Below are 13,982 nucleotides of genomic sequence, written 5' to 3' on the forward strand. Positions count from 1 at the left end.
AACAGCAAGGATTCTCCCTGATAAACACAACTCTCTCTCTCTCTCTCTCTCTCTCTCTCTCTCTCTCTCTCTCTCTCTCTCTCTCTCTCTCTCTCTCTCTCTCTCTCTCTCTCTCTCTCTCTCTCTCTCTCTCTCTCTCTCTCTCTCTCTCTCTCTCTCTCTCTCTCTCTCTCTCTCTCTCTCTCTCTCTCTCTCTCTCTCCCTCCCCAAGGCACTGACACAGCGCCCCCTGTTCCCCTTTCTCCCTCTCCCCCATTCTCTCTCTCCCTCCCCCTCTCCTTCTCCCTCCCCAAGTCACTGACACAGGGCCCCCTCCCTCTCCCCCACTCTCTCTCTCCCTCCCTAAGGCACTGACACAGCGCCCCCTGTCCCCCTTTCTCCCTCTCCCCCACTCTCTCTCCCCCTCTCTCTCTCTTTCCCTCCCCTTCCTCTCTCCCTCCCCTTCCTCTCTCCCTCTCGCCCTCTCTCTATCTCTCTCTCCCCCACTCTCTCTCCCTCCCCCACTCTCTCTCCCTCCCTCCCCAAGGCCCTGACACAGTGCCCCCTGTCCCCTACCCCGCTCTCCCCTAGCACTGACATCATTGTCTCAGGCCCCGTTCACACGAAGCCGATTTCATGGCGAAACCGCAAAGGTCTTGTACGGTTCGGCCTTCCGTACACACGAAGCCGGCGAATCCGCTGACCGAAACCGCAAACTTCTGAAACCACCCTCGGAGGTGGTTTCAAATCTACCCGGTTTCGTTTTGGATTCGTGTGTACGCCTGAAACCGACTGAAACCGCAAACCATGACGTCATCGCCCCACCCCTCGACCTTCTAGCCAATGGCTCTTAAGCCCGCGGAGTCTCAGAAATCACATGCGAGCATGCGCATAAGGGCAGCCTTTATGCGCATGCTCGCCTCTTCTTCTTATTTCATTTCTTCTGGATTTCTGTACCAGAAGAGGCGCCCCTTATGGGCCTGGAATGTGTACTACAGCGTTTCTACAGATCTACCCGGTTTCGCTTGGCTTCGTCTTTACGGAGATACTTTGAAACCGGATAGATCGAAACCGTAACGGTTTCGCCCGTTTCGGCTTCGTGTGAACGGGGCCTCAGTAGGTTCCGGAGAAGTGCTGCAGGAACACGACGGGGTGGTGCTTCTGGAACTCCTTCACCAGCCACGAACGCTCCTTAGCGGGTAGCCCGTCGCTGAGGACGACGTCACTCAGGAGCCGCTTGAGGCTCTGGAGGGTGGAGGCCTCCCTCTGGTCCTCATACTGCTGCGGTGACACCTGCTGGCAGAAGGCGAACGCTGGACGGAGAACGGGGCAGAAGGAGGTTCTACAGTCAGAAGGCGAACGCTGGATGGAGAACGGGGCAGAAGGAGGTTCTACAGTCAGAAGGAGAACACTGGACGGAGAACGGGGCAGAAGGAGGTTCTACAGTCAGAAGGCGAACGCTGGACGGAGAACGGGGCAGAAGGAGGTTCTACAGTCAGAAGGCGAACGCTGGACGGAGAACGGGGCAGAAGGAGGTTCTACAGTCAGAAGGAGAACGCTGGACGGAGAACGGGGCAGAAGGAGGTTCTACAGTCAGAAGGAGAACGCTGGACGGAGGGCGGGGGAAGAGAAGGGACACGGCGGTTCTCAGGGCTCATTTAAAAAGGAGGAAACTGTTTCCTGATATGAGAGAAAGAGCAGTACGCTTAGTGTTGCGTTGAGCTGTAAGGAACAGTGTTCCAATAAAGAAAAAAGGTAAGATGTAACAATAGTACTGCAAGGTCATGTTAGCCAAAGGAATATAAGTTCCCTTGACAAACATAACCTTTGCAGTTTATGACCAACATAAACTGCAAAGGTTATGTTTAACCCTAACCCTAACCGTTGCAGTTTACTGCTTGAGCCAGGTCAGGTTTTCAATGATTGACACGTTAAAACAATAAAGAAGGAAGGTTAGATGAGAGTTTGCTTTCTATTGATTGAGCATTTTGGCTCGGGAAATAAGGAAGTTGGGGAGCAGAAAGACATCGTCCAAGCATTTCAAGAGGTGTTCGGAAAAAGCCCAAAGATAGGCACTTTGGAGATTTAGTGTCTTGAACTAATGCTGCAAATAAAAAGTATTTGATTTAATTGTCGATAAATTGACTGGTTGTTTATTTTCGTATCATTCGTATCACCCAAAAGAATGTGCAAACAGCACGTCAACTAAAGTGAGTATTCCCATGTATTCACAGAGGTATTCAGGTCGGGTTATACAGGTTATGTAGATGCCTTAATCTCCGTTAGAGAACAATACCCACAACTTTACAGCTGCCTGCTCGAGCCCTTTGGTAGCCCCAGGCGAGATTTAGTTTTGCGCCCCGTTCCCATAGTGAGTGTTGCCCTGTTAATTGACATTACTATACTAAACATCACTGAAGACACCTTTACTTTGCGTAGCAGTTTTTTCACACATGTATAGCTCTTCTATACTACATTGCAATTAAACAATGTGTGATGCATGGACAACAAATAGAACATTTTCTTTTTAAATGCTGACACCTGGGAGGTAACAGGTATGGCTGCATTTCACCGCCAAAACTTGCCGATGTCGTGTTTTGTGTGATAAAGGGTACTTGGGGTTGTTTGTACTTACTACCAATGGAGTCTGGGTCTTTTCCTTTTTGCATATCCCTCAGAGTCTTTCTCACAGCCTCAATCACACAGGAAGGGGTCTACAAACACAGGTTCACCTTTATGGCACTTAATGCTCCGCTAAGTTAAATGAACGAATGACAGGACAGTCTAAATCCATAAATACAATAATATCATTTTAGCAACCAATGGTAGTAATATCGTAAGAGATGCAACACTAGGGACTAAACATGAGATTATTGCTTGTCCGTAATATTCCCTGAAATTATTCACATGACATTGACACTGTTAACTACTGACATTTTCATCGCAGTACTCGGTTAATAATAAAGCTTGCACACACACACACACACACACACACACACACACACACACACACACACACACACACACACACACACACACACACACACACACACACACACACACACACACACACACACCTTGAAGAGGCGGGTGTGGTGGTCCATGAGGAACAGAAGCAGGGCTTGGCTCTGGGCGGGGCTCAGCTCGCGGTTCCGGACGACGGCCTTCTGGAAGGTGCGGCTGACTAACATCCTGTTGGGAATCTGGCAGAAGGAACACCATCATGTCACCCACCCGTGGGATTACCCATACCCTGATATAATACCTATGATATGATACCCTATTATGGTTAGATTACCAATACCCTAACCCTATGGTTAGATTACCCATATCCTAACCATAAAATATGGTTAGATTACCCATACCCTAACCATAAAATATGGTTAGATTACCAATACCCTAACCATAAAATATGGTTAGATTACCCATACCCTAACCATAAGATATGGTTAGATTACCCATACCCTAACCATAAAATATGGTTAGATTACCCATACCCCAACCATAAAATAGGGTTAGATTACCCATACCCTAACCATAAGATATGGTTAGATTACCCATACCCTAACTGTTGGAGCTATGCAGTTCTTGCTTAATATAAAATAATAGGACTATTTTATGTTTAATTTGTCGTTTGTAGTATAAATTAGTTAATTTGAGTTTGCTTATGCTTTTGTTTTGAAGTTATTACTAGCCTATATATAGAGGTGGCGGGTATAGGTAAGACAGGCACTGGGAAGGGTCATGGTTTTTTACCAGCTGTACGAGTGAGACAAAGGAGTGAGGCTGCTGGTTCACACTGTTCACATTTGTTTTGTTTGCTTGGAAGGTCGGAAAATAAACCTGCAGAAATCTAAATTCACGACAGGACAGTTGACTCTTTGCACTGTGTAAGATTCGTCCCCCCTGGTGCCTCAGTGGCTATTTTGATTACGTTGCTTTGTTTGATTTCTTAATTTTCAAGTTATTGTTTTATTGAGGACAAATCGTCACTACACTAACCATAAGATATGGTTAGGGTATGGGAACTAGGGTAAGAGCTAGGGTTAGCCTAACCCATGTGATTACCCATACCCTAACCATAAAATATGGTTAGGGTATGGGTAAAGAAACAGATAATAAAAGTCCCACGGGTTAGCCTAACCCTAACCCGTGGGACTTTTATTATCCGTTTCTTTAAGGAACTGAACACGTTTTGGAAGGTCTGAGCGGTGATTGAAACATAAACCCTCTGGGATTAATGAACAGGGTCACACACACACACACACACACACACACACACACACACACACACACACACACACACACACACACACACACACACACACACACACACACACACACACACACACACACACACACACACACACACACACACCGAGGCGGCTGGGTCCTGCGGGGCTGGCTACCTGTCTGTGCAGACGGCAGGCGTGTGGCGCGGCCGCCTGGGCCATGAAGGCCAACAGTCTGCGCAGCTGGTCCCGCCCGCTGGCGTCCAGCAGACGCAGACACAGCTGGGAGGCCTTCAGGGCGGCGGCCTCCTCGCCGCGCTCTGGAGGACACGGCAGACCAAAGAAGAGTCAAGCACAAGCTAGGATTCTGGAAAGGGGTCACATCAACCATCGACGTGATTGGTCCAAGGTGGAGGATACTAATCCCCGGCCCCAGGTTCGATTTGACGGTGAGACCTTTATGGGAGCTCAGCACCTGAAGAGAATATGACATGATTGAGGCCGAAGAATCTTATTTAATGTATGACACGGCACCATGGCAAGAAGCAAACTGCCAGACAGATAACTTTATCAGACTCAAATAAACCGTGATAAAGTAGATGCAATAAATAGAAAACAGATCCAGTGATTCAGTTTAAGCCATCTGCAATTGAAGTTTGATTCAACTTGAGCTGCACACAACTGCAAGTACCCATTAATAAGGGTTAGGGTTAACCCAAGAACCCATTAATAGGGGGTTAGGGTTAACCCAAGTACCCATTAATAAGGGTTAGGGTTAACCCAAGTACCCATTGATAAGGGTTAGGGTTAACCCAAGTACCCATTAATAAGGGTTAGGGTTAACCCAAGTACCATTTGATAAGGGTTAGGGTTAACCCAAGTACCCATTAATAAGGGTTAGGGTTAACCCAAGTACCCATTAATAATGGTTAGGGTTAACCCAAAGACCCATTAATAACGACCAATGTGACCCAACTTCCCTATCCGAACATTGATCAACTGTAATTGCAAAGTATCCCTTTAATTGGGTTTTTAAACATGAAATCCACTACCTACTGCTTCTTGAACAAAACACTGTGTTTGGAAAATAAATTAATAATGTATAACAAAATTGAGGGGTGCTAAGAGGAAATTAAAAACCCTAAAAATAACCAATTCCTAACCAACCCATTGAGAACCCTTTATCCTCTCACCCAGTATGCCATGTATTGAGAACCCTTTATCCTCTCACCCAGTATGCCATGTATTGAGAACCCTTTATCCTCTGACCCAGTAAGCCATGTATTGAGAACCCTTTATCCTCTCACCCAGTAAGCCATGTATTGAGAACCCTTTATCCTCTCACCCAGTAAGCCATGTATTGAGTACCCTTTATCCTCTCACCCAGTAAGCCATGTATTGAGAATAGGGCCCGACCGATTCATCGGCCTGCCGATTTAATCGGCCGATTATAGCCTTTTTGAAAATAATCAACATCTGCCCAAAAGACGCCGATTACAACCTATTTTCATTTTTTTTTTCAAAATGTTATTGCGCTTAGTATCCTGCAGATTGCGCTCCTACTCGCCTTGCTAACTAACAACTTTAGCTGGAGTAAAAAAGAGGACATTGAATTTTACCGTACAACATGAAAGCACGCTCGCTCAGGCAGCTGCGCACTCACCTCACCAATGTACACAAGACGCGTTGTTTGAGCATGTTGTGCCTGTTTTTCTTTAGGTCCCAGGCCATGTTAATTTGTAATACTGTAGACTCTAACTGTGAGACCATACTGCTCAGCACGCACGTGTTAGTCACTGCTCACGAGCGCAGCACATTGGGAGTTAGGTATTTATTTTACATTTTACATTACACCCATTTCTGACTGTAAATGTATTCTAAAACACTCAAAGGTTCTGCATTCAATTCACATATTCGTCAAAAGTGTTTAAAGTATATTTAAGGTATGAAAAACTATGTTTTATAGGCTTTTTTTTGTTTTGTTTTTAATCGGCCGATTAAATCGTAATCGTGATTTTTCTCTGAAAATAATCGGCATCGGCACTCAAAAATCAATATCGGTCGGGCCCTAATTGAGAACCCTTTATCCTCTCACCCAGTAAGCCATGTATTGAGAACCCCCTATCCTCTCACCCAGTAAGCCATGTATTGAGAACCCTTTATCCTCTCACCCAGTAAGCCATGCATTGAGAACCCTTTATCCTCTCACCCAGTAAGCCATGTATTGAGAACCCTTTATCCTCTCACCCAGTAAACCATGTATTGAGAACCCTTTATCCTCTCACCCAGCCATGTATTGAGAACCCTTTATCCTCCCACCCAGTAAGCCATGTATTGAGAACCCTTTATCCTCTCACCCAGTAAGCCATGTATGGCAACGTGCACGTCAGAGTAGCGTCCTGCCAGCAGTGGGCCCGTCTCCTGCCCGCCGTAGTGCTTGGCTATGACGTCGAAAAGCAGCCTCTTGGGCCCCTCCCCCGCGGCAGCGGCCCCGCCGGGCCCCGCCCCCGTGGCGGCGGCCAGCTGCCCCCCCACCGCTACGATCAGCCGGTCGGGGAGGAGCTCCAAGCAGTCGGCTGCTGCCAGGAGCCAGTCGTCCAGACTGAGTCAGACAGACGGACGGACAGAGAGAGAGCCACAAGGACAGACAGACGGACAGAGAGAGAGAGAGAGAGGCACAAAGACAGACAGACAGACGGACACACAGACAGACACAGACACAGAGAGAGGCACAAAGACAGACAGACACAGACACAGAGAGAGAGAGAGAGAGAGAGAGAACGAGAGAGAGAGAGAGAGAGAGAGAGAGAGAGAGAGAGAGAGAGAGAGAGAGAGAGAGAGCGAGAGAGAGAGAGAGAGAGAGAGAGAGAGAGAGAGAGAGAGAGAGAGAGAGAGAGAGAGAGAGAGAGAGAGAGGCACAAAGACAGACAGACGGACACACAGAGAGAGGCACAAAGACAGACAGACGGACAGAGAGAGAGAGAGAGAGAGAGAGAGAGAGAGAGAGAGAGGCACAAAGACGGACAGACAAAGAGAGAGAGAGAGGCACAAAGACAGACAGACGGACGGACAGAGAGAGAGAGGCACACAGACAGACAGACGGACACACAGAGAGAGATAGACACAGACAGACAGCAAGAATACATCAGAATACATTATCACAAAATAAACGTGAGCTTTTATATAGCCCTTTCCGGACACTCGAAGACGCTTTACAGTGGAGGGGGGACCTCTCTCACCACCACCAGTGGAGGGGGGACCTCTCTCACCACCACCAGTGGAGGGGGGACCTCTCTCACCACCACCAGTGGAGGGGGGACCTCTCACCACCACCAGTGGAGGGGGGACCTCTCTCACCACCACCAGATGAGGGGGGACCTCTCTCACCACCACCAGTGGAGGGGGGACCTCTCACCACCACCAGTGGAGGGGGGACCTCTCTCACCACCACCAGTGGAGGGGGGACCTCTCACCACCACCAGTGGAGGGGGCACCTCTCACCACCACCAGTGGAGGGGGGACCTCTCTCACCACCACCAGTGGAGGGGGGACCTCTCTCACCACCACCAGTGGAGGGGGGACCTCTCTCACCACCACCAGTGTGACGCACCCACTGGGGTGACTCACGGCAGCCGGTCTGCGCCAGAGCGCTCACCACACACCAGCGTTCCCCCAAGAAAATCTCTTAGTCAAGGTGGTCAAGGAGTGGGGGGGGGGGTCTTCGGTGAGCAATAATATATACAACCATTTACTGCCGTTTCAATCCCATTCAAAAAGTTTTATGGCACGACTATTGTAACACTACACAACTATGGCACGACTATTAACACTATTACATATGCATTATTTATCTTTATTTTTTGTAGTTGATGGAAGCATGTTTTCTTTCCCTATGAGAGTTTTTCTCTTACTGTACGTCCACAAAGCGTCAAAGACGCTTTGGTCGCTCACAAAGTTTCGCTGCGAATTTTTCTGTTCGCTTTGGTCGCTCAAGTCGCTCATGACGTACAATTCAATTATGCAGACCCATTTAAAGGAGCCGTATGCGTTTAGTAGGCCCTACAGACAGCCATATCAAATAGTGAACTCTCCCATACACCTTGGCCATATTGCCGAGACGGTTTTGCTTGTTCGATAAAGTGCTTCGACAACAAGTAGGACAGTGATTCCCCCCAATACAAAAAAAATCCTAAAATGTAGGCTAATTACAACCGAGAACAAAAAACCCTGCGTGATGTAGTAGTTAAAATATGTTTCACTGATCTGGATCTGCAAATCATGATCTGCACTCATTCGTCGCATTCAAAACAAATAGACATTCGCGCACATGGCTAATTTGCATACGCGCACAGGACTGGTTGGCTCCGCAAGGCAAATAATGGAACATATCGATCTATCTAGGCTTTTCTGTCTATCTATCAACGCGTGTCTAGTTTTAATGTGATGTATTGTGTGTATGTCCAGTCAGACTTGTTCTGTGTGGTCTTGTAGGCTACTGTCCTGTGTGGGCCGAACCACCTAAATGGATTCCCGACGATTTGTGTCGTTTGGTATTAATAAAGACTTGACTAGGCTTTCTATCTATCTAGACTAGATATATCCCTTGTCATTTATCCCTCGTCTTGTCGATTAGTTTGTTTATGTGACGATTTCAAAAACTTTTTTGGTTTTGTTGAAAGCATGCTACACGCGATTGGTTGGTTAGATTGGTGGCATGAGAGCAAATTAAAATGATTCCCGCTTAAATACGAACGTTCTAGATGTAGCCTATAAATACTCCCGCTTATCATCACTTGATATCCAAACCACTACGGCGTTTCGATCTCTGAAATGAAAAGGGGTGGGTTCGTACAACACCGGGTGCCCAGTTACAGCCGCGATTAATACTTCAGCCGACATTTTGTTCAGTGAGTGAATAAAGGTAGGTAGGAACCAAAGTGCCTGCCGATGTTCCCTGGGATCCACGCAAGCGAAGAGCGTCTACATTCCGATTGGCTGTCAGTGTTTGGCCGCTGAAGCGAATAATAGTCATTTGCATAAAGTTAAAAAGTTTTCAACTTCTTTTTGACGCTCTGGTCGCTCAACTTTGGCCGCTGGTAGCGTTGGTCGCTTTGGTCGCTTTGGTCGCTCTTGCCCATAGAAAGTGAATGACTTCCGGCGATTTGGTCGCTCAATTCGCTTCTGGTGTGGACGGACAGTTAGGTTTGTTTTCATACATTGGTAGTCAAGGCGGGGCCCTACTGTTGTTAAGGCCTTAGCCATACAGGGCTGGGTTAGGGTTAGGGTTAGCGGGGCCCTACTGTTGTTAAGGCCTTAGCCATACAGGGCTGGGTTAGGGTTAGGGTTAGCGGGGCCCTACTGTTGTTAAGGGTTAGGGTTAGCGGGGCCCTACTGTTGTTAAGGCCTTAGCCATACAGTGCTGGGGGAAACACTGCACCAGCTGGAGGTTAGGGTTAGGGTTAGGGTTAGGGTTAACCCTAACTCTAACCCTGTTGTTAAGGCCTTAGCCATACAGTGCTGGGGGAACACTGCACCAGCTGGAGGTGGAGAGTGAGGGCATTAATGAGCCAGCCAATTATACAGGAGGATGATTATGATTGTCTTTCCTTCCATGTATCCCCAATGTAAGTTGGCCTGACTTGCAACTAATAAAGGCAAACTTGTCATTAATATGTGCCATAATGCATAGGCAGCACACAGATCATTCTCAGACACTAGGGGTGTAACGATACGTGTATTTGTTCTGACATTTTTCGGTTGGGGTCTAACTGTTCGATGCTCGTTTCTTTTCGGTGCGTACCGATTATTTTTTTCATTTTTTTATCTTAATTTAAGAAATTTTGATTATCACACTTGGAGTGTCTTGTCTTGTACCGAAAAACCTTCTGAACTGTGAACGAGGTACGTGCTTAATCGTGACTTTTGTGTATGGCTACACCACTATCAGACACTATGATACCACATCCTGTTTTTGTGAGACAGACGTTCCTCTGTGAGACAGACATATCCACCACCGCAGCGGGGGCGGTGGTGAGAGGGTCGAACACTGACCGAGGCAGGTGAAGCATTTGGTGCAGGTCTCTTTCCAGGCAGGTGTTGGAGAGGACGAGGTCCTGGTGCCCGGAGCCCGGGCGGCGCGGGCAGGCCTGCGCCGCCCGGGCTCGGGGGGGGGAGCTGAGGATGCATTCCAGCATGGGCAGCTCCACAACCTGCAGCAGCTGCAGGAGGGTCTGCTGCCTCCACAAGGCCTCCAGCGCTGAGGAGGGAGGCAGTGGAGGGTTACCTCGTCGTGCTCACAAACCATGTCCTACCTAGTGCATTGGAAACCCAATACGTGTTTCAACAGCACTGTGTGTGTGTGTGTCTACGTGTGCATGTGTGTGTGGACGAGGACATGGGACATAATTCATACTTGGTCTTACACACACTATTATAATCTTGCATATAACCCACTATACTCAAACACACACTTTGATACTCCTTTTACATGTATGTGTGAGGGTATATAGTTGGTTATGTGAGAGAGTATGGTACTGTGTGAGAGTATATAGTTGGTTATGTGAGAGAGTGGTAGTGTGTGTGAGTGAGTATGGTACTGTGTGAGTGAGTATGGTACTGTGTGAGAGTATATAGTTGGTTATGTGAGAGAGTATGGTACTGTGTGAGAGTATATAGTTGGTTATGTGAGAGAGTATGGTACTGTGTGAGAGTATATAGTTGGTTATGTGAGAGAGTGGTAGTGTGTGTGAGTGAGTATGGTACTGTGTGAGGGAGTATGGTACTGTGTGAGAGTATATAGTTGGTTATGTGAGAGAGTATGGTAGTGTGTGAGATGGAGTATATGCGTGTGATAGGTATAATTGAAAAGGAAGTTGATTTGATCAAACAGGAATTCTTACTTCCTCATTGATTATGATTATTCAGCACAGCAGGGTGGACTTCTGCAAAGTAGGGTTGGCCACTATTAGATATAGGCAGTACAGTAATGTCCCAAAATTAAATAACTCGCCAGATTGAACCGCTACATGGAGGAGAAAGGGATTATGGCGGGCGGACTCCCGGACAACCGCAGAGTCAGCTCCGGAACTGACTCCTGCTGGAGTGGTTTCTCTGACGTCTCTGGTACTTCCACAACAAGTAAAGACTGGCCATGGTTGAGAACGAATTGGCACAAGAGAAAGATGGCGGCCACAAGAGGAAGCCTATCTCAAACTCGTACACTACTATACTCCCTCAGATACCCAACTTTACAGTACTCTAACAGTACTATACTCTCTCACATACAGTACTATACTCTCAGACATACACTCAGATACATACATGGAAAAGGAGTATAATAGTGCGAGTATATGAGTATAGTGGTGTATATGCGAGATTATACAACGGGTGGTTTAAATCCAGCGATCTGATTGGTTCCTAACTGTTGTATAATGAGCGTATACATAACTGCTATGACGCCCGATCATTTTGTGAAAGTTTGCATATCACTCCGCGCCTGGAAGTAGAAACAGTTACAAAGTAAAACATATGTTGGATGATGGAGAGGGTGTAAATGTTGTGACTCCGGGAGTGAGCAAGGCGATGGAGAGACTAACGAAAGCTTAGGCACACGGCCAGTGAACTGCTCCATAGGATAAATTGCCGGCGAACCGCTCTAGTTCGCCGGCAACCCTATAATGAGCACATACCACAGCCTGACGTGATCTATTGCTTAATTATAATAGTGTGTGTAAGACCAAGTATGAAATATGTTCAAGGAGGGGCCTCGTGTGTGTGTGTGTGTGTGTGTGTGTGTGTGTGTGTGTGTGTGTGTGTGTGTGTGTGTGTGTGTGTGTGTGTGTGTGTGTGTGTGTGTGTGTGTGTGTGTGTGTGTGTGTGTGTGTGTGGTTTACCGGCTTTGGAGAGGAAGGAGGAAGACGAGGGGGCGCGGTTGTCCAGTGCGAGGGCCAGAGATGGCTGCAGGTTGATCCTCCTCAGCAGCCTCGCCACGCCTCTCTCTGAAGGGCCGACCGCCAGCGGGTTGGAGAAGGTCCTCGGCTCATGTTGCCTGGAAACATTCAAACCGATACCCTTCATAAGAATATTGGATTGCATTCATGTTCCCAAAGCCCAAAGATGCTCGACTGTCAGGACGCGCCAAAAACTATCCAATCAGAGAGCGGGGGCTGATTAGGGGCCCGTGTTGGTACAATAACCGGGTCCAGGGAGCCGAGGTCCTGAGCACTGATTGGTTGATTGAACAGAGGCATTGACATTTGAAAACATCTTAGAGCACAAATCACTCTCTCTCTGATAATGGCTATGCTACTCCTTACAAATTAATCTCAAATATAGCTCATAGATGCTAACCCTAACACCTGCAAGGTTATCTTAAATGGAGTTAGATTACCCACCGGGATGCCTTCTTCTTCTTTGATTCAAGCTCACCTGGGGTCACATTTTCGCTGTCACAGTCCTTTGAAAGGGAGCTGCTTAGTGACTTACACTCCAGAAAACGGTAGAGGCTGCAGCTACCGTCTTCAAAGGCTGTGTCCTTATCCCGACGGAAAAGCTTCGTGCCCACAGGCTCAAACACTTTTGCCTCCATCAGTGCTTGGCACAGACGTGCGGCTTTCAGGCGGGACACTTCGCTGGCACAAAACACCACATTCTGCATCAAGTAACTGAGAACGGCGTCCACCGCGTCGGACCCGGTGAAGCAGTCGGCGTGGACGCGCAGGTGCTTTCGCCGACTACGAACCTCGACCTGAGCCTGCAGCGCTTGGATGATATTCTGCCACAAGTGTGTCGCACGAAAGGGTCCAGAGAGCCCTAGTGATGAACATACAAAATACAGGGACATTAAATAAAACGTATACATATTGTTAGACATCCAACTTTGAATTTTAGTACCATTTCAACTCTATAAGATGAATACCTTATGGTCTGATCAAGTCAATTGTATTTGTATTGCCCTTTGTCGCAGTTAGTCTAAAAGGGCCTCACAGGGCACGTTTTACGACACCCCTAAAACTAGCCCCGCAAAAGGAAAAAGTCCAAGGAACATCAAGGAAGATGCCATGAGAAGGAGCGCAGAAAGAAGGATCCAGCTTATAGGGATAGTGAGGAGTGAAATGGGTGCCATAATGGACAGCGATAACTGTAGCATTACAGATCAAACAGTATTAAGTAAAATTGTATTGCTAGAATAGAAAATAGAAAATGGTGGTGTAGGGGTAGAAGCATTAAGAGTCCATAGGGAACGGAACACCAATATATAAAATGCATGAATACACCAATTCATACCCTTCCATCGGATCCATTATTATATACTATTATTATCATTATTATTGTGCAGTTACAATGCAAAGCTGTCATTGATCAATGATCCTGTGTATTGTTGTTGTAAATGTCGGAGCGGCCGTTTTAGTATCGACTTAGTAACTACTAGTAACTACTAGTTTAGATGTGTTGGGATGGTTCAACCTAATGCGTTTATTCAAAATACATACTCACCAATTTGAATATTTTCACGAAAACTCCGAGTTTGGCTATTCAGCCTTCTAAACCGAGGAGTCAAATCTACCGCCATCATTACTGGCTTCTTCCTCTGGGGAGAATTTTTGGGAAAAGCGTTGCAAGGAATGTGGGAATGCGCCATCCATAGGCCAAAACGGAAAACGTTAATACACAAAGTACAACAAAAGAAAACACACATTAATAACACACAGGCCAACCACTAAAACTAAAACCTAGGCAGAGAGTATGGGGTCAGAACAGTCTAATTAATAA

At 47.0% G+C, this 13,982-nt stretch overlaps 1 protein-coding gene across 2 annotated transcripts; it reads right to left on the reverse strand.

Moving 5' to 3' along the window:
- Positions 1-944: 944 nt before the first annotated feature.
- Positions 945-13,891, reverse strand: depdc4 (DEP domain containing 4). 2 transcript variants are annotated; one of them, XM_030355383.1, is made up of 9 exons: positions 13,707-13,889; positions 12,605-13,022; positions 12,104-12,258; positions 10,263-10,467; positions 6,569-6,813; positions 4,389-4,531; positions 3,057-3,182; positions 2,615-2,693; positions 945-1,292 (listed from the first exon to the last, which is right to left on the reverse strand). In XM_030355383.1, exons 1-9 carry the CDS (start codon positions 13,849-13,851, stop codon positions 1,093-1,095), a joined length of 1,716 nt encoding a protein of 571 aa, XP_030211243.1. In that variant the 5' UTR covers positions 13,852-13,889; the 3' UTR covers positions 945-1,092. The 2 variants fall into 2 exon arrangements, with proteins under 2 accessions (XP_030211243.1, XP_030211244.1); XM_030355384.1 differs by having other exon boundaries at positions 1,153-1,488; positions 13,707-13,891.
- Between the last annotated feature and the right edge of the window lie 91 nt (positions 13,892-13,982).

Source organism: Gadus morhua, chromosome 4 (genome assembly GCF_902167405.1).
Source record: "Gadus morhua chromosome 4, gadMor3.0, whole genome shotgun sequence".
Classification (NCBI taxonomy): domain Eukaryota; kingdom Metazoa; phylum Chordata; class Actinopteri; order Gadiformes; family Gadidae; genus Gadus; species Gadus morhua.